The following is a 25,795-nucleotide window of genomic DNA, read 5'->3' as shown; positions in this document are numbered from 1 at the left end:
TGATTAAGAGAACGAAAATTGCAACTCTATTTTATGCAATGAACAGGATAAAATGGGTTACTATTATAATAACAACAACAACAGCAGCAGCATTCGATTTACATACTGCCCTTCAAGATGACTTAACACCCACTCAAAGTGGTTTACAAAGTATGTTATCATTATCCCCACAACAACAAACACCCTGTGAGGTGGGTGGGGCTGAGAGAGCTCCTAGAGGCTGTGACTGACCCAAGGTCACCCAGCTGGCTTCAAGTGGAGGAGTGGGGGAATCAAACCCGGTTCTCAGATGCTTTGTTTTGGTAGTTCAGAAATAGCAGGACTCAATTAACTTGAACTTGAAATACAGCCCCAGATTGAACCCTTCCAATTCCTCCTAGAAGTAAGCCAAGCTTTTTGAATCCTGTGTCTCAAAGTCTCCTACAGTTCCAAATTACACTTTCTTCTTCCAACACACATTTCTCATTTTGTGGCTAGTTACCTCTTTTGCTACAGTGTGCCAGTACTGGTGGCTTTTACACACATCCATCCGCTCCCTGTGGAAGAACCGGCACTTTTCTGGAACCAGCAGGACATCGCTGACAAACTCACCCACTGGAAAACAGAAAAGGCAAAATAACTGCAAAATGAAGGCCCCCACCAGTCGCAAACCTGGCTTTCTAACTCAAAGCACTGTGGTGTTTCAGCTCAGAAAAGGCGTACTTGTTACTGAAGTCTGTAAGAATTATGAACATGCACAGATGCATAAATAAATTAAGTTAACACATTTCTATGCTTAAAGGAGCTACTCAAATATAGATATCCTACTTCATTCTTGGTGCTCAGAATTTTAAATGAATCTAAGCAGGAGGAAGATAGGAAATATGCTATTCAAACAGATATTTCAAGGTGACTGAAAGCTTTGTGCAAGAAGCTACTTAACTTTTCCTGGAACACTTAGCACAAACAAGTTTACCAGCAATATTTTATAATATCAGTACCAAAGCCCTAACTACCAATAACATTGACATCACATATGCTTTCTTCCCACAGTTTTCTTTAAATGTCCAAGATGTCAATTTTCCAAGTAATGCCATTTAACATTTGTTTGGTAGTGACACTGTGCCTGGTTACGTACTGAACGTGACATCTTCTGGGGGCTGCATATGTTGGAGACAACTCAAATGTTATAACGTTCTACCCACGCACACACAAGATGTGGGACCTATTCAAATGCACTCACTTGCGCATTTGGAAATGGTAGTGACCCATACAGGGCATAACCTCTGTTGATCTTTCAAAAAGGCTCATGGATAGATCAAGCAAGAGGAAAAGGCAGCAGAAGGGAAAAAAAGACTAAAAAAGAAAAAATGGGGGGTGGGGCGCAGAAGTAGTTCAATAAACCTTGTGCATAAGTGAACATCTGGAAATTTCTTTTCAAAGTGCATACAGGACTGCCTTCAAGAAAGTCAAAAAACATATTTCAAGCTCAAAGTGGAAGTATGGCCGAAAACACAATTCAATTATCTGAAGAAAGGAACTTTGGCTCTCAGGAGCTCACACCCTGAAAATCCTGTTGGTCTCTAAGGTGCCGCTGGACTCAAATCCGACTGTTCTACCACAAGTCAACATGACTACTTACCAGAAACAGTTAAATTATAAGCATAGGTAAGCAAGTAGGTTGTCAAGGAGTTTTATTCCTCCTGTGGGGGAAATATTCCTTTTAAAACAGACACGTGGAAACTGGGGAGTTGCTTTGTTTGTTCTAAAACAAACACATCAGCCACTGAACCACAGGGCTGTATTGAAATGGCCATTTTCAAGGACAGAATAGGGAGCCAAGCTGACACAGCAAGAAACAAATACATGGATGCTGAAATTCTCAGGCCTGCTGTTCTGTAATGTACACCCTTAACAGGCAGAGTCGTTAACAAGGTAATCCAGAATTGTTTCCATCATTGGAAGAATAGTACTAAATCTAACAATGGGCAGGTAAGAGATGCTATTCTATAAGACTTAAGACCAGGGCTTTTTTTTCTGGGAAAAGAGGTGGTGGAACTCAGTGGTGGAACTCAGGAGGACCGCACAATGATGTCACTTTGGGTCAGCTGGAACAAGGGGGAGTTTTTTAAAGTTTAAATCACCCTCAGCGAAAATGGTCACATGGCTGGTGGCCCCGCCCCCTGATCTCCAGACAGAGGGGAGTTTAGACTGCCCTCCACACCACTGCGGAGATCAACTCCCCTCTGTCTGGAGATCAGGGGGTGCGGCCACTGGCCATGTGACCATTTTTGCCGAGGGCGATTTAAACTATAATAAACTCCTCCCTCCTTGTTCCAGCTGACCCAAAGTGATGTCATTGTGTGGTTCTGGGAGCCTGCGTGCCCTTTGCATGTGCATATGTGGTACTAGGGGCACCACCTCCCACCAGGAGTTGCCCCCTGTGCTGGCAACCCACTGAGTTCCTCCGCCTCTTTTCCCAGAAAAAAAGCCCTGCTGGTAGGCTAGCCTGATGTCATCATATCTTGGAAGCAGGGTTGGCCACCAGGCAGAGAGTTTAGATTGCCCTCCACACCGCTCCAGCGCAGAGAGCAATCTCAACTCCCCTCTGTCTGAAGATCAGGGGGTGGGGCCACTGGCCATGTGACCATTTTCAAGAGGTGCCGGAACTCCGTTCCACTGCGTTCCCGCTGAAAAAAAGCCTTGCTTAAGACTATGGCTATGGAATTCACACTTTGTATATCCAGTTCTTTAGTTAAGGGACACAGTTTGCCATTTGCTCAGAGAGGAAAAATCCAGCGGGGGAACACAGCAGATGCTTGTAGCGCTCAGGTCTCTGAGCCTTAAGAGTTTGAAAGAAGACAACAGAAAACATCACTTGTGCAGCTGTGTTTCCTGCATATCTCCACACACAGAAGCATGAGAGCAGCATCGATAGTCAGGGCTGCAAGTCAAGCACAGTAGTAGCAGCTCCTCCTCTTCCCAAGCCACTCTAGACAGGTGCGGCCAGTGCAAGAATAGATGCACCTACTTTGGCTGGGGGCTGCCTTTCTAGCAGAGGCAACGGCCAGAAGTTGTGCTAGCTTCAGCGAGTGTTCTGGTTGTCCTAGAGGGAACTGGCTGAATGCCCAAAAAGGAGGGATTGGCCAGAGAAGAGAAAGACTGCCGCTGCAGCCCTTCCTGGGGAAGACAGTCAGATTGCACCACAGGCAGGACACAGACCTTCCTTCTCCCTTCCTTTTCACCGCCCCTAATATTTGGCTGCAAATGAGGTAAGAGGACACGCAAATGCAACCCATACCAAGCAGCATTAAGAAGCAGGTCCAATATCCATACTGAATACAGATTACATAGTGGATTGTAACAGAACTGTTTTGTTCTTTTAAGTTTGGCTACAGACAAAGCACAGCAGAATACAAACACACAAACTGAGCTATTTTCAGTTCCACTTACTAACTAAATCTCCATCCTGCACAAGGTGATTTTCAAAACAGCAGCCACAGTTCAAGCCATTTCACTCAACTGCCTTTTTGTACTGAGTTATTTCCAATTAGGGAAAGGTACACAATTAGGACAGGTGTACGATGCACAGAGACGCAACATGAATCCACAAAACCCATATCTGGGGGTGCCCATCTGACTAAGGAAATGCTGGGAACTCCCCATACTTAACAATCGTTCTGCAGACAGAAAAGAGAAAGGCAGCGTATGGGTAGAGTCCAAAAATCTGCATTTTAAAAATGTCATCCCAGGGATGTTTATGAGTCGAGCATCCATTCAAGGACTCGAAAAGCTAAGCCAACATCTTCAAGGCTTTGAATGTTAAATCTTCAATTAATTGCCCCATTTATTCCAAATGCAATGTTTTAGCTACGATTCAGACTTCAGATTTACTGCTTAACCACATCAAGTCAAAATTGCTTAAGTTATAGTCTGGTGGAAGGAAATGACAAAAAACTGAACCCTAAGGGGTTTTTTTCAATTTGGGCGTCTCAATTTGGGCCAAGTTGATATTAACCATTTTAAGTTTCTTACCTGTTTTCAAATAGTTTCACAAGAAAGACTACTCTGTCGATAAGCCCAATATCTTTACTACTACAGCTTCATTAAAAAGCTGCCACACAGTTGCAAAGGTTGCTTTGACTTGGTCAAACCCAAACAAGGAGCCAGGGCCTTCCAGACGGATAGTTCAGAACATTCATATCCCAACTTTTCATTTAAAGCCACTTCCACATAGGACTTTTCCCCTAGATGGGCGGGAGGAAGATCCTACAAGAAAAGGGAGCATCCAGATAATGTCATGCCACATGACTCATCTATCGCCTGCCTCCCACTCCTTTAATTTGGAGAAAACAAAAAACACTAATTTTCTCTATTTAGAAGGGAAACCAGGGGAGGCTGCCAATAGAGCATCTATCTGGACCCTCCACCCACAGCCACTAAAGGGAACAGGGCAGAGCAAAGCTCCACTTCCAAACTGGTGCAGCGCAGCTCGTTGCTGTGCAACATTCCACACACACCTCCAGTGTGGGAGCCATGACAGCAGCCAGAGGAACAGGAACAGGTGCAGGCGGTCCTCGTTCTGGTCATGTGCCCCCCCCCCGGCACTTGGCTGCTCCTGTAGCAGGGGGTGTATTTATCAGCAGGGGTTTATTTATATGTCCCTATATAGATGCAGCCTAACAGGTCTGCAAGGCACCTAATAAAATACTTAAAAATTCAGAGTACAAGTTATAGCTAGTTCAAACGAAATAATCAAATGGCAGAAAAATCAACATAAAACATCGGATTCAGCCAAGTCAAATCAACTTGCATTTGTACCCTTTGCTTCCACATCTGGCCACAATGCCAAGCAACTTTGAAACTACATTTGCCCTGCATACCGATGAAGGGAAAAAAGTGAACCAATACCAAAACCTCTGCTATTTTTATGGACTATTTTCAACCATGGAACTAAACAGTCGCATTTGCATGTCATTCCTTTAAGACTCTGGCCGTTTTCACACACATTGGATAATGCACTTTCAGTGCACTTTAGCGATCCTTTGTAAGTGGATCTTTTGTTTCACACACAAAAATCCAGTTCCAAATGATCACTAAAGAGCATTGAAAGTGCATTATCCAATGTGTGTGGAAGCAGCCTCTCTCTTCTACTGAAGAATCTGGTTAAGACTTTGTTATCATGCACTTTCGCCTGTCACTTCTAAGAAAGCTACCAGCAATCTAAGATGAAGCAAGAAATCATACAAACATAGCTATCATTAAGACTAATGGTAAGATTACACATAAAAATAATCTGAGGCCAATGTAAAACAGGCAATGAACATTCAGCCATCTAAAGTGACAGCTGTACCATCCAGCCTATTATTAAACAACTGGGAAGCAAACAAAAGCCAGCGATGGAGGAATCAAATATGAGCAAAACGCTTATGAAAGTAGGAATATTTTCATTTGGCCTTGAATCTCAACAAGATCAGCACCAGGCAAATCACAGAGAGCAAGGGATTTCACAACTGCGGCATCACAACCAGAGAATCAGGCTCAGATGCTCACCGATTTTGCTTCTACAGATGAGGCCACACAGGGCCCCAGAACCTCAGAGGCAGCCCTTCAGATGCCCAAGGACCAAAAGCAACCAGTACCTTGAACTGAGCCCAGAAGTTAACTGGAAGCCAGTGTAGGTTCTTAAATATTGAAAAAGCATGTCCCTTATAACCCAGATGAGCAAACAATCTTGCTACTACACATTATGCTGAAGTTGAACCTTCCAGTCTTCAGGGGAAACGCCATATAGGGTGTACCTGATCAGAACTTGGACAACCGTAGCCAGATCAAAGCTATTTTAAGGAGAGTGCTAGCCTTCTCTGGACAGGTTGAAACTGTAGCCCAGTCAGCCATATTGTTGACAAACAGTATCCACAGTTAATAAGGAAGTTACACTCTGGTATGATCTTTTCTTTTCCCAGGTTCACTGCTAACATACAAACACCTGAACTGTAAGTGAGGGCCATCTTCAGCATACCCTGGGGTGGGGTAGGGGCCAGGAGCCAGGGTTTCTGATAAGTCCCACTCCACTGCCCCCCCACCTACATACCTCCCCTCCCATTCATTTGTATGCCCGTCCCCATCTGTTTGCTTGAAGTTCTCTATCACCGATGTTCCCAGCTGGCCTCCATCATGGAGAAGCATATGTGAGTGGTGGACAATAGTGGCTCACTTAGTGGCCATAGCAGCAGCACTTCCGGCTGCATGCACCTGCCAGTGCTGTTGAAGATCGGGTGTGCAGGAGGCCCAGGCAACTGAGCATGGCACTGGGAGGTCTAATAAGTAGAAGAAGGATGCATAGGCAGGTGGGGGGCATGCAGGTGGGGCAGTGAAAAGGGGAGTATAAAGGAGGCTTGTGGTGGGCAGATGGGGGGGGCTAGCACCATCTGCCTGGAACCCCCCAAAACCTGGAACTGGCCCTGCTGCAAGTCTCACTGTTGAGCCACTTCTGTGCTATAGAAGAATTTGGGACCAACAGCTTATGGTCTACCTCTTCACACTTCACCAAGCTTATCCCAGTCCATGCTCCCACCATACTATTGTGTGGCAAGTTTATAACTCGGCAACAGTGAGAATAAGAAACAATTACCAACTGGTGTAAGAAAATGGAAAGAAAACCAAATGATAAGGAGTAAAAGGTTAAAGTTTCATCTGAAGCTTAAATCCTGTTCACATTCAGGCTAATCCACCTTGAGTCTCAGTGAGAAAGGTGGACTATAAATGACATAAATAATAATAATAATAAATAATAATAAAGCAAAGCAGCAAAATCACAAAAGTGCACTGTTTTCACACACAAGCAAAGTGCTCTGATGGCAGTAAAACTACACGTACACCCAGGGGTCATTTCGTAGAAAAAGACCTGGAGGAACTCATTAGCATAACTGATTTGCATATGCCACACACCCTGACATCACCTATCCTGGCAGTTTTGGATCCAATCCTGGCCATTCAGGGCCGAAATTGGGCCCAAAATGGCAAAAAGGGGCTGAAAATGGCTGAAAAGGGGCCCAAAATGGTCAGGATCAGGCCGCTCCTGAGTGGGAGAGTGATACACGACCCATCAGAGGCCCGATCCAGGCCATTTTGGCCCCAATCCAGGATGAAATGGGCCCAAAATGGCCAAGAGTCAGGTGGGTGGGGCCACCTGACATGTGACCTCTTTGGGGAACTGTGTTCCTGCATGTTCCCCCTCGAAATGAGCCCTGCCTACATCACTGCTAGCATTTAACCTGCATCTATTAATATGGGTTCAAAGACCCATTTACTCTGCTGAGAATTTCAGAACTGTAGTATCAGCTCACTTGTTAAAATGGGGTTTTTAAACCGATTGCTTTCACATCAGCCTAACTATGCACAATTGATGCAGTGGTGAGTAGCTTCTCATGATACGGCCACCACGCAGAGATTTAAAATCGTCTTTGTGTGGCAGCTGCTCCACATAATGAGTCAGAGAGAGGTGGGAAGGAATTTACCCAGAAATCTGCCATACTGGCGGCTCCCACTGAGTTATATTTTTATCCTGTTTTTACAACCTAGGCCCTCGGTTTGACACACAATACAAATTCAACACAAAAATGTACAGTTCATTAAAACTGCTGCTGCTGAAAGCAGCCATTCCAGCATACAGACATCTACTAATTAAAGAAGTTGCCACACGGCTAGTTCCTGTTGGCCGCTTTGTGGCGGTCATATCATGAGAAACAGCCCATGCTTATATGACAAAGGGTCTTCTACTTGTAGGGTGTTATTTGAAGTCAGTGAGCTATCAGAAAACTATTCTTAGCTGAAAAATCGTCTTCAATAGGAGAGAAAGCTTCACGCCCAGAGCTACTGTTCTAGATTCCTCTCCTCAGGTATGCTATATGCTGTTTTAACTTTTAGTATGTTCGGGGATCTGAGATAAACAACAGCTCAGAAGCGGCATAGCATGGCACCACTTTGATCCTTCCTTCAAGGTGCCATGTGCACAAACACAGCATGAAATTTCTAAAACCATTGATTCTACCATCCTACTGCAGTACTTCCAAGTGAACTGAAGTAAACACAGCGTTCCTACAGTTAGTATTTTTTCTACAGCTACAAAAGTGTTTGGTCCTTTCCCAGAGGACCACCTAGAGAGTAGGATGTGCATCATGAGTTGAAAATCAGCTCTACATACACGCTGCCCACTCCAAAATGTGGAAGGAAAAAGCATTCTGCACACAGTAGAACCGATGAGCAGGTTCTCTTACGTATCTCATCCCCTCCGGTTTGAGGGAGAAGATGGCTAATCCACTAATGATATTATATACCAATATTTCTCTTAAAGTGCAGCTTGGAAATTCTGCAGAGAAAATTGATATAAACTGAATCCAGCCTAAATCCTTCTGCGAAGTTACTCTTTTCCCCTTAATAGCTCTCTTTCAACAACTCTCAGAGGTGTTTCAAGAAATTATTGATGCAAAGTAGTGCCGTATAAGCAACTGGTTCTAAATACCTCAGCCACTGAACACTTCATGCACTAGGATGGAGCTCACTGCCAAGTACTTGTGCAAAGTTCGTTATTCAGGTAGTGTCCAAGAATAAGATTATGATCTATCCATATGAAAGAAGAGCCTAGAGTTCCCAACTGGAGATATTAAGCACAGCACTGTGAACAATCTGATCATCATTGACCTGGGCGAATACATTCAGACATATTTAGGATTTCCTGGCTGTCAAAGCGTGGAGCAATTTGAAATAATCAGGAGCCCAAACTAGAGTGGCCTTTGCAAGATCAGCACTGGGAAACATCAAAACCCAAGGTTCACACCTCCAGAACAAGATATGCTCTTCCCAAGAAAGAAGTCATAGCACACTGGTTGTAAAAATGCTTTTCCAAGCTTATTCTGGTGGAAGATGAGCATTCCTTGCTGTGTAGTTCCTTTCCTTAGGCAGCTACCATCATGTATTGCACTACATTTAGACCTGGTTGTCCTCGTGCCAAGAGACCGAGTACAGGAGATAAACATCAACAGCTGAACCAAAGATAGATATAAATGCTGAAGCTGTAACTGATTAATCCTTACCATTAAAGTCAGCCTGAAACTGTTTATGCACTTGCTACACAAACAGTTTTACTAGATGTTTACCACAGACAGAAGCACTTACATCAAAACCAACTTGCACCAACAATACCAGCATGAGGCCCTCCAGATATGGAGATCTAGATGCAAACGTTTAAGAAGATACAACCACCAAATGAAAGGTTATGCAGAGTTAAATATGTTAACCTGAAGTACTTACCCAGACACTTGAAGGGAACAACAATATGGGTATGACCCTTGCACTGCTTCTTGCCCTTTTTGCACCAATTTTCAATGCTGACGGGTTGGTTCGCTTCCACCACATTTGTAATCTGAAGCTCTGGATAGACCTGTTTCAGAAGTAATATAGACTCAATAGATGGAGAATCGATACACTTTTGGCCAGATGAGAGTCAAGAGAAGAAACTAGAAGAAACAGCATCTTACAAAAGCCATGGATGGGGGCCACAAAAATATCTTTATAGAAGCTGCAGCTTTTGATTAGATGCAACTTAAAAAGGGGGGGGGGACCTTTCCACCTTCAAGACTTTGAAAAATCTTGAACAAGCTGCAAAGCCACTGAAATTTTTTTTGAATGTTTGAAAGCACAGTGAGATGATGGCCGAAACAGACTGCAAAGAATCACTGCTTACCTCCTGGCAGTACCGCAGAACCTCTTCTTTTGTTCCAAAACAGCTCTCAGTCCCTGAAGCATCAGGCTCCCATTTCCCAGTCTGGATATTCACATGCATATTCAGCTTTCCACAGAACATGGCAATCTGAGGCTCTGCCACAGCAAATCCTGTGCCAGCATTGGCAGCGAGTGCCTATGGGAAAGCAATAATATTTTACATATAATCAACTAATACCAGTTTTGTTATCACAAAAAAAGTGCTAGTATTTGCTATTGAGGACAGAACTTGCATTTCACATGGAAGCTTGCAATCTTTCTTGCACCATAAATACTTTAAATATCCTCAGGAACTTGAGCACCTTCCAGTCTTTTAGCATTCAAAGGCCAATACAAACCTGTCATTTGTGCTTATAAACTACAGGCTCTACTTTCACCCAAGGATCAACTTCCAAAGCCTTACAGCAGATGTCAGTTGCTGGACTGCCCGAGGCCATACATGTACAGCAACCACTTGCATCAAACTGAACTAGGCAGCCATGTACAGTATATGCACCAGCTAGCTCCCAACCAATTATAGTGGACAACTGCAAAGAAATAGTGAATATTGATGAAGCTGAACTACAGAAGACTGTAAGGAAATGAGAAAAAGCTGCTTCCCTGTTAGGAGCTAAAAGTAACCTATTATACAGTCGATTACTGGTCAAGGGAGGCTAGCAGGGGCACTAGTGGTGGACAACTGGTCAATCAATATGTGTAAAACACCAATCAAGGAGCTTTACAGCATTAGCTTACTGAAAAACAGGCATGTAGCCTTGACTGACACAGAAATTTGTGAAAGCAGGCGGAATCTTGGAACAAGATTTCCACAGGTTTCCCATCCGATCCACAAATGTCACACGCAAAATAGAGCTTGTACTGAGATGCAACTGTTTTGCCATATGCTATGATAGAATTCCAAAATGAGGCTTCAAAATTTAATTTAACTCAGCCAGAAGGTATTGATTTGTTTGCAGCAGCTACTTTTCTTGTGGAAGACTTTTAGTGATAATATACTACGATTTTTATGAAACAGAACACCGACAATGCACTTTGTGATAGCCCTGAGACTACTGGGCCTGCAACAGCAACTTTGGCTCCTGAACTTGTGCTCATCTGTTGGAGATTCCTGTCCTTGCGGCAGATGGCCTGTAGAAAAAGAGTTACTATGCTGCGGGCTACAAGGGCATGCTTGGTTTCATGGTTATTCAGCCAGTCAACTGAAAGGCTTCTTCGCAATAAGGAATCTGTTTGAAGTTGCTCTCCCCTAGAAAGCCAAAGCCAACTACTAATGGATAAAGTGAAGTACTGTAATTTTAAACAAATTTAGGAACTTTTTATCCAGGTCAACAGGGCATGGAATGCCAATCCATTAAATTCCTCCAATCCCATCATCCTATAGAGCAACTTCCAATAGAATTCCAAAATGCACAGAAATATATTCAAATATGTTTCTTTATTAAGAGGGAAATGAGTGAGCTCCTCCTAACTGGGAGCACATATTTTAAAAAAACTCAACCAGATCAAGCAAGTATTTGATCAGTAAAGCTATTAAAGTTGTTTGCCATCACCACTGGCACTGATGAAATGGCACTGCTGCTGTTCGTAAAATAAGGTCAAATTGAGGCTTATAATTTCAGATGAGACATTCTTTATAATTACTGCTTGATAATTCCAAAAGCCAAGAAGGAGAAGGTTAATCCCCCCAAGTGCCACATCCTTGAAAAAGCAAAATAATCAGAAAGTAATCAAAGAAGGAAACGTGTAGTTTGAACCCTTGAGTCCAACATGAATGGCAAAGAGAGAAATGTCTTGACAAAACTGAGTTTATCTCCAACAAGAAGGGCAGACATGATTCACAGCTTAACCTATTAGAAGTATGGGTCACCATTTGACTCAATTCTTTAAAATCTAATACGACAGTATATTAGCACTAAAAACAGTAACCTATGGTTAAGCTATGCATCCTGTCATGATCTTGGAAGCATGATAAATATATTAGGAACAAGAGGCCATTTTTATCGTTCTCCAGAAAATCTGTGTGTGATAAGGTTTCCATTTTTGCAAGCAGCTAGGGCTTGAGGTAATGCAAAACGACAGCTGTTAAAAGCAGATCTCACCAGCTTGGTATACAGGCTACATGACCAGTATGGACACTGCCACTGATGTTGGCCAGGATGCAAATAGAACCAGAAGAATTCAAGGAAAACTGACGTAGGTTGCCTTTTAGCCTCAGTAAGTCAACTGCCACTACTGTTATTAGGTGCGTCTCTCATCCCCTGAGAACATGGCTAAGGTGTGGGAGATACCAGCCACAGCAGTATGCATGCCAAAAAAAAGAGATGCCTCTGACGAAGAGAGCTGTGGTTCTTGAAAGCTTATGCTACAATAAAGTTGGTTAGTCTTAAAGGTGCTACTGGACTCTACTATTTTGCAACTACAGACTAACACGGCTAACTGTATCTTCAAAAAAAGTGTCATGTTTGACAGTCCATGTTGGATTTATTGTTTTCAAAGGCCAGCGGCACACCAGTCAACTTGTGAAATGTTATCGAGTACGTCTGACTTAAGTCAAACAGGGTCATATATTCCATGAAGCCAAAGCTGCCACTGTATAGTTTATCTTTTTTAAAAAGAAGAATTATGGCATAATTTATTTTCAAGGGCAGGAGTAAGGTTGACCCATGCTCACAGCAGTCAGGGGCAGACCCAGCAGCATAGCAAAGTCTCTCTTCCTGTTTGAAAATGCCTACAATTAGAGCAGATGGCCAACAGGAATCTGCCTGCTTAACAGAAGTTATCTTAATAGTTATTATTACTCTGCTTTAGTCTGTTCTAATTTTTTAAAAAAAATTCTGAAATTGTAGGCTCTGGTGTTCTGGGAAAAAAATAAAGGACCTGTCTAGTAAACTGCTCACTTATCTTCACTAATATTACTAAAACATGCATGCTAAAACATGCATAAAATAATTACAATTTTAATATCATTGTTTCACAACATTTTAATTAACATATTTTAATTAGCACTAATATCATATCTGTTGGGGAATAATTAATTCTGTTATAGGAACGTTAATGTCTTCTTAAAATGCTTGACCAGTCGCTTGGTCACAGCTTTTCAGCCTATCAAAAGGCCAATCCTATGGTCAAAGGGCAAGGTGGGACTTCTTAATTACTTTAGAGCAAATTAAAATACATATATAAACATTCACACACTCTCCTTGTTCCTTGACTGTGTTAGGACAGGTCTTGACAAATTTTCTTTGCTTTAGGAGCCACCAAAAAAAAAATTAAAAAGGAAGGCTTATTTTTAAGTCTTCAGGGTTTTCTATTTTAACAGCCATTTTTTTTCATTATTGCTACCACAAAACCTAATCCTAAACTATTCACTGTTTCTCATAATTTTTTTTAAGCTATAACAGAAGTGTTGTAGTGCATAAATAAATATTGGGTAACTGGTATCATTGCCACAGCAAAAAGCTAACCTCTAACTTCTCCCCAGTTTCTCATATTTTTAATGCTTTAGAGAGCTGTATTTAAATATTGGAGCCAGTATAGAAAGCAACTGGTTAAGAAACTAATGGATCTATCACTACTGTATAGTGTAAAAGTTAACAGATGGACAATGACAAGAACTTCGTACTTATGCATTTTTATGTCACACACCCAAACATATCCTCATGAGAAATGATAAGTTTTGTACTTCTGAGAATAACCAGGAAATAGTACAATAAGTGATTGCTGAAAGTACTAGGTGCCACAATGAAATTTCTAGGCATCATGGCATGCTGGCACCTGAGATCTGTTAATCCACAGTTGCACTAGCTGTGGTGCTTCTCATTTATAACAAGAAGTGCCAAGGGCACTTTTTGGAGTCCTTTAGGATTCTCATCTAATCTTTGAATCATCAAGTGACAGCTTTGTACCTACTGGGAACATGAAAAGCTGTTTTGTTTTGTTTTATTCATGCCTGTGATTTAAGTAGCCCCAACTTTCAAAACGTGAGAATCCCTGCTCTAGATCAAGTGTGTTCATCAGGTATCAGAAATGCCTTTCCTAATTTCTGAATCTAGTTAGTGTAAAACAGTTTAAAGGTAATTTAACTTTAGTAGGAACTCTATGAGATTACAGAAAAGCCTGTACACCCTCTGTGAGTTTGTGAAGTTTCTCCATTAAAAGGAATGTTTGTAAAGGACCAAAAGAAATTGCATATAAAGACTGATAATATGCAACTGGGGTTCACTGACTCCAGTGTAGAATTTCATTAAGTGATCTGATCTAAACCATACATTTCAGGTGCAGGCCTTGAAAAACCGAGAATTACTCAAATATCGAGAGTATAAAAGCAAATGCCTGTATTTCAAGGACCAGGTTAGCAAGCAAATAAAACGTTTCAGAAAGAGAGGGCGGAACAGTGTTTGGTGCCAGCAGAAACAGGAGGCAGGGAGTGTCTGGAATGTTAACCTTGGTGCGCATATATGATGTATTGTGCAAAAATAGTCTCCGTCTTCTGAATTACAGCATTTGGAGAAGCTGTAAGGTCTGCTTGGAGGAGCCGGTTTTAGGCACTGTAATTTGTTTCTTTGGAGGTACTTACAAATGAATACACCAGAAACTCAATAGAGGCACTGCTAAATCTTAACAGTTTCCTATTAGAAATTCTTCCAGTAAACATTCTGAGCCGTCATAAACCTTCTTCAAACACAGTTCATGTCAAGTTGATGCTGTGCTCAAATATTAAGGCAGACATGTTTATTTCTGCCATCTCCTCAGCTTATAACCCCAGATACTAAAGAAAGGGTAACATTCCTCTCAAATGGCTCAAATAGTTTGTGCATCACTGGAGAGAGGTTACCATAGTGAGTGACATTTTAGGTTTGTATTCACAAGTGGATTGGCTAACTTAATCACTTGCCCTCAAGACATTGTTTGCCTAAAGAAAGATTGGACAGAATTATCAGCTGCAGAGCTCCTAAATCATACTCATGAGTGTAAAGAAACGTCGTGTGCCCAGCATTACAGGAGAGTTCCCAGTCTGCCTGATACACAAGATCTGAATACTAATCTTATTTCTCGCACTCCAGGCTGCTTAAAGCAGGTGTTTTCTTATCATAATCATGAAAATTCAGATGAAAAGCGACAAAAATGCAGTCTACTGTCTTGTTGGGTACTAACCCTTTTACAACGTTGCAAACGTTGCTTTCTTGCCGGCATGTTGGCCTAGGACATGGGAGATCTGGGTTCAAATCCCAACTCTGCCATGGAAGCTCACCAAGTGACCTTGGGTCAGTCACACACAGCCTGTGTAAACTATCTCACAAGATTGTTGTGAAGATAAAATATGATCAGCAGTCTCCCCGTTTAAAGCAGTTTCTTCTTCTAGCAGAGTTATATTAAAATTAGCTGTTTACTTAAACACCATACTTGTGAAAAAATTTAAAGATCAAACTGGATAGAGGGAGAGAAGCCAAGCAGGCTTCTACTATTCCCAGTTCCCACGAACTGTCAGAACGTCGGTGCTGGAGACAATTTCTAGTGCACAGTGACTCCTAAAACACACACACACACACACCACCTAGGGAACAGGAGATGGGAGGCTAGTAAACAGCAGCCTTGCCCATTTTTTCCTGGAAGAGGCTGGGGACAGCTTAAATTTTCCTCTTTCAACTGCTCTAAGGTGCTGGGGAAGGAAGTCAAAAATACTTTGCCATTTCATACATCTAAACCAGCTCTTAAGAAAAACTAGAGGACAACAGGGACAACAGGGAAAGAACTGTAAAGAAACAATTTGTAAACCTGGATTCACTAATGAACAAGAACCCAACTTTAACTATTACAGAGAAAACAGCTACTGTGGAAGCAACCAAGGAAGTTCACAGAGCAGTACTATCCATTATGTTTTAATAATAATAACATTCAATTTATATACTGTCCTTCAGGTCAACTTAAAACCTACTCAGAACGGTTAACAAAGTGTGTTATTATTATCCTCACGACAATCACCCTGTGAGGTGGGTGGGGCTGACAGAGCTCTGGGTTACCTAAGGTCACCCAGCTAGCAGGCTTCAAGCAGAGGAGTGGGGAATCAAACCCAGCTCTCCAGATTAGATTCCTGCTGCTCTTAACCATTACACCAAACTGGCTCTCCTTTGGATAAGAGAAAGAGCTGGACACTTACGGTGTCATCATAAACTTGGTTTATTTACAAATATGAAAGTTTCAGCGAGGACGAAAACACTCATACAGGAGTGACCCAGCACCCACCCTGTATCTTTCAGCCAACTCATGTCTGTCTCTTTTCCAAATGTCAAATAACCGTTTCTCCACGCCCATACTGATATGCAAGCTTCCAGAGACTACCAGAAGCAAGATACCCCACCACATACAAAACTAGGAACAAATTAAGCAACTCCAAAATTTAGAAGGTGCATACACATAATTTCAATATGGACTTGTTGTGGAAAACACTTACGGTACAGGAACTTTGTCTAATAAAACTGATTGCTAACCTATAAACAGACAACATTTATTTAAACACCAGTTATATCCATTTGCCAGAAAAAAAGGAATGGGAAATTAGCATATTTATTTAGACTTATATTAACAGTGTCCGAATAAGTACCCCATGTTAATCTTATGTCCCAACAGCAACAAATACTTGAAGTGAAACAATGAGTAGAGGAAAAAGCCTAATCAAGAGGGGTTTAAAAAAATCAAAGGTTGGGATCCACCAAAAGGGACTCCCATGCACAAAGTGTGAATTCCTAGCCTCATCCCTCCCGTGGCAGCCCTACATATCCCCCAAAATGCTGCTCAGCAGGGACAGGAGACTCCCAAGAATAGGAAGGGGGAAGCAGATAAATGGCCCCCTTTCTCATCTGCAGAAACTGATGAACCCAAGCTAAAGCTTTACAGAAAAATTACTTTTATTGGAATAATCCTGTAAAAACACTAAATACAATGTAGCATGTACTTCCCTTGGTGGGGACAGAAAGTGCCATCAAGTCATAGCTGACTTATGGCAACCCCTGGTGGAGTTTTCAAGGCAAGAGGTGGTTTACCATTGCCTCCCTCTGCACAGCAACCCAGGTCTTCCTTGGAGGCCTTCCATCTGATTACCAACCAAGGCCAACCCTGCTTAGCTTCAAGATCTGATTAAATCAAGTTTGCCAGGGCTATCCAGGACAGGGTGTATACTTCCTTAAAACCAAGGCACTGAAAACTGTTAAAGTAATTTTATCTCACACAAAGAATTAACTGTGCATGATATGCCACAGATGTGGTTGTCCACCCATCTATTTCAACAGACTTCACCTCTCTTCCACAGAGGTCACTGGAGAACTTCAGTTTCACAGGTGCTCTCTCTAGCATCACCTGCATTAGTTCAGTATCAGACCAATGATCACAGTGCCCCTTCCATTATATGAGAGGAGACAACTAAGAACTTTAAGCTTTGGTTCTGATTTGACCTGTACAGCCAACCAGGTGAATTTATCCCTTGACTTTAATATGGGTTATTATATGTATTTGTGGTTGTAACACTGAACCGCCATTACAAATCAATAAAGCATACATGTATGCTTTTTCCACACAGTTTCTAGGGATAACCTCCTGAACAACATTCATTACAACTCTGAAACTGCCAAACTTGCCTAAAATTGTACTGGCAACAGCATCCATTCACTGTTATTAATTGTATGAATCCATGCATCTTTTGAAAATGAACATTTCCCAACCCGCAACTCTGTGTCCAACACAATTTAGAATGTTGCCTTCTTCTGAAAATGTGACTAGTATTTTGTTATATTTAGATGTAGCATCTCTTTCTTCCTGGTGTTCAAGCCGGTGCACATTTTTAAAAATTCATACTCCATGCTCTCCACCAAACTGCTACTGCAGGCTTATTTCTTAAAGTAACTAAAATAACCAGCAAGATCTTAAAAACAGCAGCAGGTTCCACAGTGTAAAATGGCTAAAGAACGAAGACACCACCAGCCGGAAGTGCCAAGTGCAGGAAACAGAACTTTAAGCAGTACCCCCCCCCCCCCAAATCAATAAACTGCCTAGGAAAATAAGTTTTTATCTAGTACTGCAATCTCAAATGCCTCCATTGCAAAGGAATTTATGTGGGGTAGGTGTTTCATAAACAAAGTACCACAAAAAAGAAGGCCCATCTCTGTAGCCACACACAGTTTGAGAAGCACAAGATGGCTTCTTACAAGATAGCTCCAGAAGAGATCCCATTTGGGATCCTACTGACCAGATACAAGCCTGCTTAACTGTATCATGTGCCTAACAAGTAACCATGAAGTGTAGTGTGCAAGTTTTATCCATCCCTGTGGGTTTACTGTTGTACAATGTGCACTTGGTATAATGTTCACTTGGTGACAACTTTTGGTCCCAAGACCTGCTAGGGAAATCTGTGCAAGCATAGCTCTTGGGATTATGGATGTAGCACAGCATTCCAGAAAGCTCAGAATGAGGTCAATTAAGTTATCTATGATAACGACGATCACTGTTGGGAAAACTGGATGTTCGAAAGCAGTGCCTTTTATGCTGGATTCATCATAGGTGGCCCTTCGTGCACAAAATCTATTTAAGTTACCTCTTATGCATTCATAAGATGCATACATGAGAGAGACTGAGCTGAGTGAGTAGGAAAGCTTAATTCAGTTTAGCCTTTTTTTTCAATTCACTGGCTTTACAGTATTTCAGCACAATTAGGCCATAGAACTCCCTGCAGCACAAATTAGATTTTTGGTATTCGGCAATGAAAGATAAGTCTTTCACTTACTGACCAGCTCCATGCTTGACTGGTTTAAATCAAGGCAATTTAAATCAACGATTTAAATCAGCAATTTATATCGCCAAGAAAAAGGCAGGTTTAAATCAACAATTTAATTCAAAGTATTCCATTTATTAGATGTTTTCTAAATGCCAGTCATGCTGCTAACTAGATGCCAAAATGACAGGGCAGTTATTTAAAAATGGAGATCCTTTATACAATCTGAGAATGGACAGTATGTTTCTTAAATATTTAACTTCATGTTTTTACAGATTCAGAAAATGATATGATACACTGCTTGTTTTTAGATAATAGGCCATATCCTCTAATAGGGTTTCTTTTACTAATAACAGCCATGACAGGGTTCTGGGGACAGGTGCTGCTTCAAATCAAATCTTTTTCTTAATAATATTGATTTAGTCTGCCCTTTCTGTTGTAGAACTGTCCTGCTCCACTCTAGAAAGATCAAACACACACACAAGCTGATAATAGTGACTGGCCAGAACATGAGTGTATTGCTTGAGTGGTAGAGTCAAGTATTTCTAGAAGGAACACTGAACCAAAATGCCAAGATCAGGTAGTTCTTCAGCAAAAAAGGTCACCCAGGTAGATCAGTGGATAACCTGGGGTGACTTGCCAGTCCTTAACCCCAGTATCAAGTCATAAGTGTGTGAACTGCTATGCTCTATGATACATGAAATTGTTTCCAACGCAGTTTTTTCTTCACAAAGAAAAGCAATTTTTCATACATTCACAATAGCATGAAATCCAGTTTTAAGAGATTTAATTTTAAATCAGATTTATTTTAAGGAAAGAAACCTATCATAGCTGGAACTTGATTATTTAAATTCAATTTAAATTTTAAAGAGATTTCAGAGGTTTTTTTTTAAAAATCAAAGTTTATCCACCCTGGCTAGCTCTATAGATCACATTCCCTAACCTTCAAAGAGCTTTATTTTACTCACCTGCAGACACAGAACATGCCACAAAGATCCAAAACATGAATTTCATAGCACTAAGCCAAGATTCTGAGACACATTTCATTAGTTTCTACACAATGTTGGCAATACTGATACAGAAACCTGTTATGTTTCACCATGCCAAGAAAATGAGGAATATTATGGGATTTCTCCAAGTTTGGAAGAGCCTACTTTGCCTGCTTTAACTTGGTGGTTGGTTTTTAAAAAAGAAAAGAAATCCCCACTGGATGTATTCCAATCTATAGCGAAGAATGAAATGCTTCAAAATCACTGGATTCCCCAGATTCTTAAGTTATTGCTCCCCCTTTGCAACAAGGGGCTGGCGTCACACCAACTTGCCAAGCTTGACTTCACCCTAAAGTGCTGGCAGGGGCAGGGTTTGAGGACAGGTATGGGAATGGCAAGGGGGGGGAGCTTCTGACTGCTAATGGGAACCCCGCTTCTGAGTGCCCACCCAAGATACCGCGTTTAGTAGGCCCAGGATGGCCAGGACTTCGCCAGACTCACCCCTTGCAATCAGACAGTGACCAATTATAATGGCTTTCGTCTAGCAGTCATGCTGGTGTGGCTGATTGAGTCTGGCTGAAGGAAGTGAAGAGGGGAAGAGCCAAACAACAATAGAATGCTCGTTAGAGCCACACACACACACACGAGATTCAATCGCTCACTTGACAGTCCGAAAAAACATTCTCCCAGGTCAGTCTGTGTGAGAACACACATGTTGACTCACGTGCATTCACATGAACCGGGTTATGCCTGCATTCTCCACCAGTAATTTGTGAGCCAAATTGCCTCAAGGATGCGGGAATTAGATGGGCAATGGGCATACATTATGGGATCATAACCTGTGTAAACCAGGGTCAGAGTTTCTGGAATATGCACAATAATGGAGAAGACTAATACTTCAAAATGAATCAAGGCTTTTAATTAAGAACTGTCAAGCATATTGGGTCTAAGAATCACACACACATTCAGTACAGAACTAGGAAATCAAAGGGTGGAAAGAATATAGGGACAGTTGCATTAGCAGGCAAGATGGTTGGTAGGCGATACGTTACCTGTCTGTCGAGACGCAAAGATTCAGCAGTGAAGATGAGCAGAATGCCTGGTGGAGTGACCAGTACTACACGAGGTGGGACAGAGTGGGAGTGAGATCTCAAGGGGTCCAAACATCTGACTAGTGACCAGAAAGGGTGGTCTTAAATAGCCAATTTCTATCCCGAGACAAGACCTGGGGTGGGTTTTACACCTCATAAGTGGTTCTCAGACAATTTAACAAAAGTGATTAATGTGCCATTTTAGTGGGACATAAGGTATGTGGGATGGACACTTTGGAATCTAATGTTTGTTTTTGCGACGCCTCAGAAGGGACAAAAGGGCAAGGAAGAAGAACGGGTGGGGAATGATTGGATCTTCTGATAGTCCGTAGTTCAATGGATTGATTATCTTGATACGAGATTAACAGAGTCCAGAGGCATCTTGCTTCACGTCTTTGTCTTTGGATGGCAATGACATCGACATACCAGGAGGCACACCTAGCAAGTGGTTCATGACAGGAGCGCTGGCGTGTCATGGCTCCCACAGGGAAATAGTTGTCCTTTTGTTTCCTCTTTAAATTGTTCCTGGAACATGGCCTCCCCTTGGCCCACTACTAGCCCCGGTTCTAGTAGGGATCTCAGCAGTGGCTGGCATCTTGGCGAGCAGGCACATTGATCTGGGTGCAGTGTGGCTACTCCAGAGTGGTCCCCGGGAGGGTTGCTTGTGGGAACTGGCTAGGGGGGTGCCCTGCCGGTCCCACAAAGTTCCCTCTCCATGCACAGGAATAGCCTTGGTGTCAAGTTGTGCACATTTCACATAAGGTCCATGTCCAAAGTTCTGGGCGGGGGAGGGGGGTTCCAGGCAACAAGTGAACTGCCGTATCTTAATTCAGAGATCTTCAATCAGATGCACTTAGATGGGCAATCTTCATATACCAACCCTGTGAGGAAAGCAATGCTCCTAAAAACCAAGAAACTCTAATGCTTGATGACTATCTTCCCCCAATATTGGCAGAAGTTTGAGTAGGTTTTTATTGTTTTGAACAAGAATGGAGCTGCTTCTTGAGAACAGCAGTTACAAAGTCCCCCTAACTATAACAACTTCCCTGCTAAATGTCAAACTCTGTAGCTTGAATTTTCACTAGGGTTTTGTAGTACAATCATCTTGATTACCGCCTCTGCTTCTGACTGTACTAGTCAGCTGATCTCACACCATTCTGAAGTAAAACCAAGCAGAGAGAATAATGGGAGAGCTCTGAATAAAGTATGCTGTATGAACAAGTTTTTTCATTTAGAAAATAAGCACCCTAGATCATCATGCATTGTTTCTCTGATACATGCACTCCAAACAGAACTTGGATTCAAATTCACCCATGAGGCACAAAAAAGGATTTGTCAAAGCAAACACAAGCTGTCACATCCTGTTAACTGCAGCATGAATTAACGGGAAGATTGGGGTTTTTGTTTCTAACAGAAAACAGGTAACACTGCACCCGCTTAAATGTAGAACTGCTTGAACTAGGAATAGATTGTTATTAAATACAGGGCAATTTACACAGGCTCATTTGGTAGCAGAATGCCATCTGGAGCCTAAAAAATATGGACTTGGGTTTAGAGTTGATACTGGGCCGGCAGACTCAACTGTCCTGCTAAGCAGATTGAAAAGGAGAAGATCCTTTCTACTGGCAATTCTGCCAACACCTATACTAAACTTGAGATTCCTCATAAAAGGTTTTCCCTAGTAATGTTAAGCCATCACACCCTGCTGTGGTATTTGCATTATTGCATTTGCGTTGTTTGCATTATGGTACAAACTCCACAAGAGCTCTGTGTGTCATCTTCTGTGCCACATTTTAAAATGCCAAGAACCTCATGTATATAAGAAATGCAACTGGGCAATGCCACCAGGATTTAGTGACAGTACCGCGAGTCAGCGTATTTCTTTTCAGAATTGCTTCATAAATAGAGATTCTACTGAAAACTTATGAAAGTAAACCTCTCAAAATCTCTTGAATAAAGAGATTTTACCAGAATGACCCATCCATTTTCACTGAGAGTGAGATTTCAGTCTCTTTACATTTAGAGCAGAAAAAGATGGAAGTTGCATGGAATATAGCAAGTAGAGATACTGGTATTGTGGTTAGTGTTGGATTAGGACCAGGAAAAGAGAGATTCAAATCCATGCTTCCCATGAAAATTAATAAATGGTTTGGGGCCAGTCATTCAATCATATCACAGGGTTGTTGGAAATATAACACAGAGGACAAAAGAAGTATGCATACCACTAAGCTCCTTGGAGGAAGTTCAGGATGGAAATACACCAAATACTGATAGTCTCAAAGACAGCTAGTCCCTTTTGTAGGGAACAGACTTAAAACCCTACACAAACCCTTCTGCTGGTATCAAGAGTTGTGAAGAGTCAGCTTTTATGAGCCACCTTCATTTAAGCTACTGTTTCTCTTGAAACATCAAGAGTCTGGATTTATGAAGCAATATTGCAGATAGAGAAGGGGCCAAGTAAAGTTTCAGCAAAACTTTGCATTATGTGTTATTTCTGCTTCCTCAGCAAGATGTTCAACGGGAAAATTGGTCTACAGAATAAGTCATGAATTTCCAGGGTAGCTCACTACTTAGCAAGTAATAGTGTTGATCTAAAACCCTTCTGGAGCTAAATAAACCACCAACAGGATCTTGGCTCAAACTTCCATATATTGAGGATGAGTGAAGTTCACTCTTCGCTCAGCATGAAAGTTCAATCCCAGGCTTAAATGAAATGGCTTAAAGAACCTTTAGAGCAGGGCTAAACAACCAGGCATCTAGAAATTTCATTATGGTGCCTAGTATGTTCAATAATATTTTTTTGTAATGTCTCGCAGTGATCCTCAGAAGTACAAAGCTTATTTATCATTTCACATTGGAATATGTTTTTCTGTTTGACAAAGAACAAAAAATGATGGCTCAGTGGGGGAAAGAGTAGTTTTATTTGAATATATTGCCCCTACTCATTTCGCGGACACTTTTTCAGAGGGATATATGTAATAGTATTATGGAATTCCCACAGCAACAGTTTTTCCAGAGAGGCTTTCATTTTGGCTTTGGGGGTCAGGTTAAGGAAGGAAACTTGTTTTTAGTGAAATAAACAAGCACCTGTTAAGGGCCCATCAAGTCCAGCTCTCTGTGTACAGGTTCTACGGCCAGGATATCTGCGAGGTAAAAAAAAACAACCTGGAACTGAGTAATAAACCTGTCAGCTGTGGGGCGGGAGGGGGGAGTTAGAGTTGAACCACAAAGGCTAATATACGATGCCGAGAAGCAGTTTGGTGTAGTGGTTAAGAGCGCGGGACTGTAATCTGGACAACTGGGTTTGATTCCCCACTCCTCCACCTGAAGCCAGCTGGGTGACCTTGGTTCAGTCACAGCTTCTAGGAGCTCTCTCAGCCCCACCCACCTCATAGGGTGTTTTGTTGTGGAGATAACAACAACATACTTTGTAAACCACTCTGTGGGCATTAAGTTGTCCTGAAGGGCGGTATATAAATCGAATGTTGTTATTGTTATTATGGGAAATCCAATGAGTAGAAAAGGGAATCAATTCTTCCCACAGGATTTGTGTTTCGTTAACTAAGGCTCAGATCAGCATATTACAGTGGAGAAACTGTAAAACCTCTGGGGAGTGCAACTGAGAGCCAGTTGTACATTCCATGTTGATTATTCCATATTAAACTTTTACTGTGTTACACCTTATTTTCCATAAATAAATTTGTTGTTCAGTTCCATCTGCGTCTTGTCTGTCATGTCAAAACTGCTCTGTGAAAGAGGGTATATTTACCTCACAGTTAAGAACCATATTATTCTATCAGGGTCACAAATAAGAACTCTTTAGGGAACACAAAGCTTACATGCTACCAACCAGTTAAATAAAGCTTGTGCCTCGCCTTTTTCTGATTATGGGCAGCTGAAGGGGTTTTAAATAAATAAAAGGAGGGATGAGAAAGAGTGTAGGATTTGGACAGCAATGATTCCAAAAGGCATTTACTTCAGAAGCCTCAGTCTCTCTCTTTTTCTTCCTCCCCATCCATGCATACTGCCACGTCAGCTCCAATATTCAATCATAGCTTTTTAACACAATAAGGAAGCTATCAGAAACAGGGGAGAAGTTAGGCAGGGCTATATACTAGTTTTTTGTTTTGGTGGTTACCCTGTATTTCTCTATGGTGGTGGAGAGTGCCATCAAGTACATGGCTTACCCCTGCTGGGGGTTTTCAAGGCAAGAGACTAACAGAGGTGGTTTGCCATTGCCTGTCTCTGCAACCATGGCCTTCTTTGGAGGTCTCTCATCCAATTACTAAGCAAGGCTGACCATGTTTAGCTTCTGAGATCTGATGAGATCAGGCTTATCTGGGCTATCCAGGTTCGAACTATTTTTCTCTATATAATATAAAAATTCTGTCATGTCTTTAATAAAATTATGAGAAACTGATGGGTTTAGGTCTAGGTTTTATGAAAACAATCATTAGAAAAAATAGTTGACACAGGCCTTTTCTTCCAAGTGAAGGAACTCACACAGCCTCTTCTAATTTTGGGAGCCACTTTTGTTTTGAAATGTAAACTTTCCCCTCAGTTACTAGATATCCTTATGGTATCTACGCTTTGGATTCTCTGCTGTGTAGTAAGTTTGGTGGTGCATAAGAACTCAAAAGATCACTGACAATAATAACAAACAAGATTTATTTACGTACTGGTTGTTTTTAAAGAACAGATCAGCAGCCCAGGTTTCCCAACATTCAAGGGAGAATCTTGGCTGACGTGTGTAAACTTAAGCTAGTTTTAGCTTCAGTTTGTGATTTTAATTCCCTTTAACATTTTCAAGTATAAACAGGCTTTCACTGCCTAGCCATCAGGTAAGATCCTTTCGCACACACAGGAATCTACCCACAACAGCCTGCACTTTCTGAAGAGTCAAAATAACAAGTACTAGGTCTGCTCATAGGTCAGAGACAGGCCTCCAAGCTGGGGGTTGTCTCTCGCAGAGGTACCATTAAACCACTCTACCACATGACCAGGCAGGGCTACCCTTAATACCGTCTGCTCTTTTGCTGAGGCAGACACTCAATGTGCTGCTGCTGCTGCACTTCCCACCAACGCTTCACCGCCCCTTCTGAACGGTGGCTGGATACTGGGGCAGAGGCTGAGGGATGAAGCAGCTCAGTGGCTGTTTTAACTGTTCAGGGGCAGGGCAATCTCCTGTCCAT

The 25,795-nt window shown here is 41.8% G+C and overlaps 1 protein-coding gene across 5 annotated transcripts in view; it reads right to left on the bottom strand.

Moving 5' to 3' along the window:
• APLP2 (amyloid beta precursor like protein 2) overlaps positions 1-25,795 on the bottom strand; it is a 70,806-nt gene that overhangs the window by 24,861 nt on the left and 20,150 nt on the right. For all 5 annotated transcript variants that reach the window (XM_054997547.1, XM_054997549.1, XM_054997550.1 and 2 more), the window contains exons 2-4: positions 9,725-9,898; positions 9,292-9,421; positions 482-594 (exon numbers count right to left, since the gene is read on the bottom strand). In XM_054997547.1, coding sequence (XP_054853522.1) covers positions 482-594; positions 9,292-9,421; positions 9,725-9,898 — 417 coding nt within the window. The remainder of the gene's footprint in view (positions 1-481; positions 595-9,291; positions 9,422-9,724; positions 9,899-25,795) is intronic.

Source organism: Eublepharis macularius, chromosome 14 (assembly GCF_028583425.1).
Source record: "Eublepharis macularius isolate TG4126 chromosome 14, MPM_Emac_v1.0, whole genome shotgun sequence".
In the NCBI taxonomy this organism is placed as follows: domain Eukaryota; kingdom Metazoa; phylum Chordata; class Lepidosauria; order Squamata; family Eublepharidae; genus Eublepharis; species Eublepharis macularius.
Note: the sequence above shows the minus strand (reverse complement) of the source record. Positions and strands in the feature narration are given on the sequence as shown.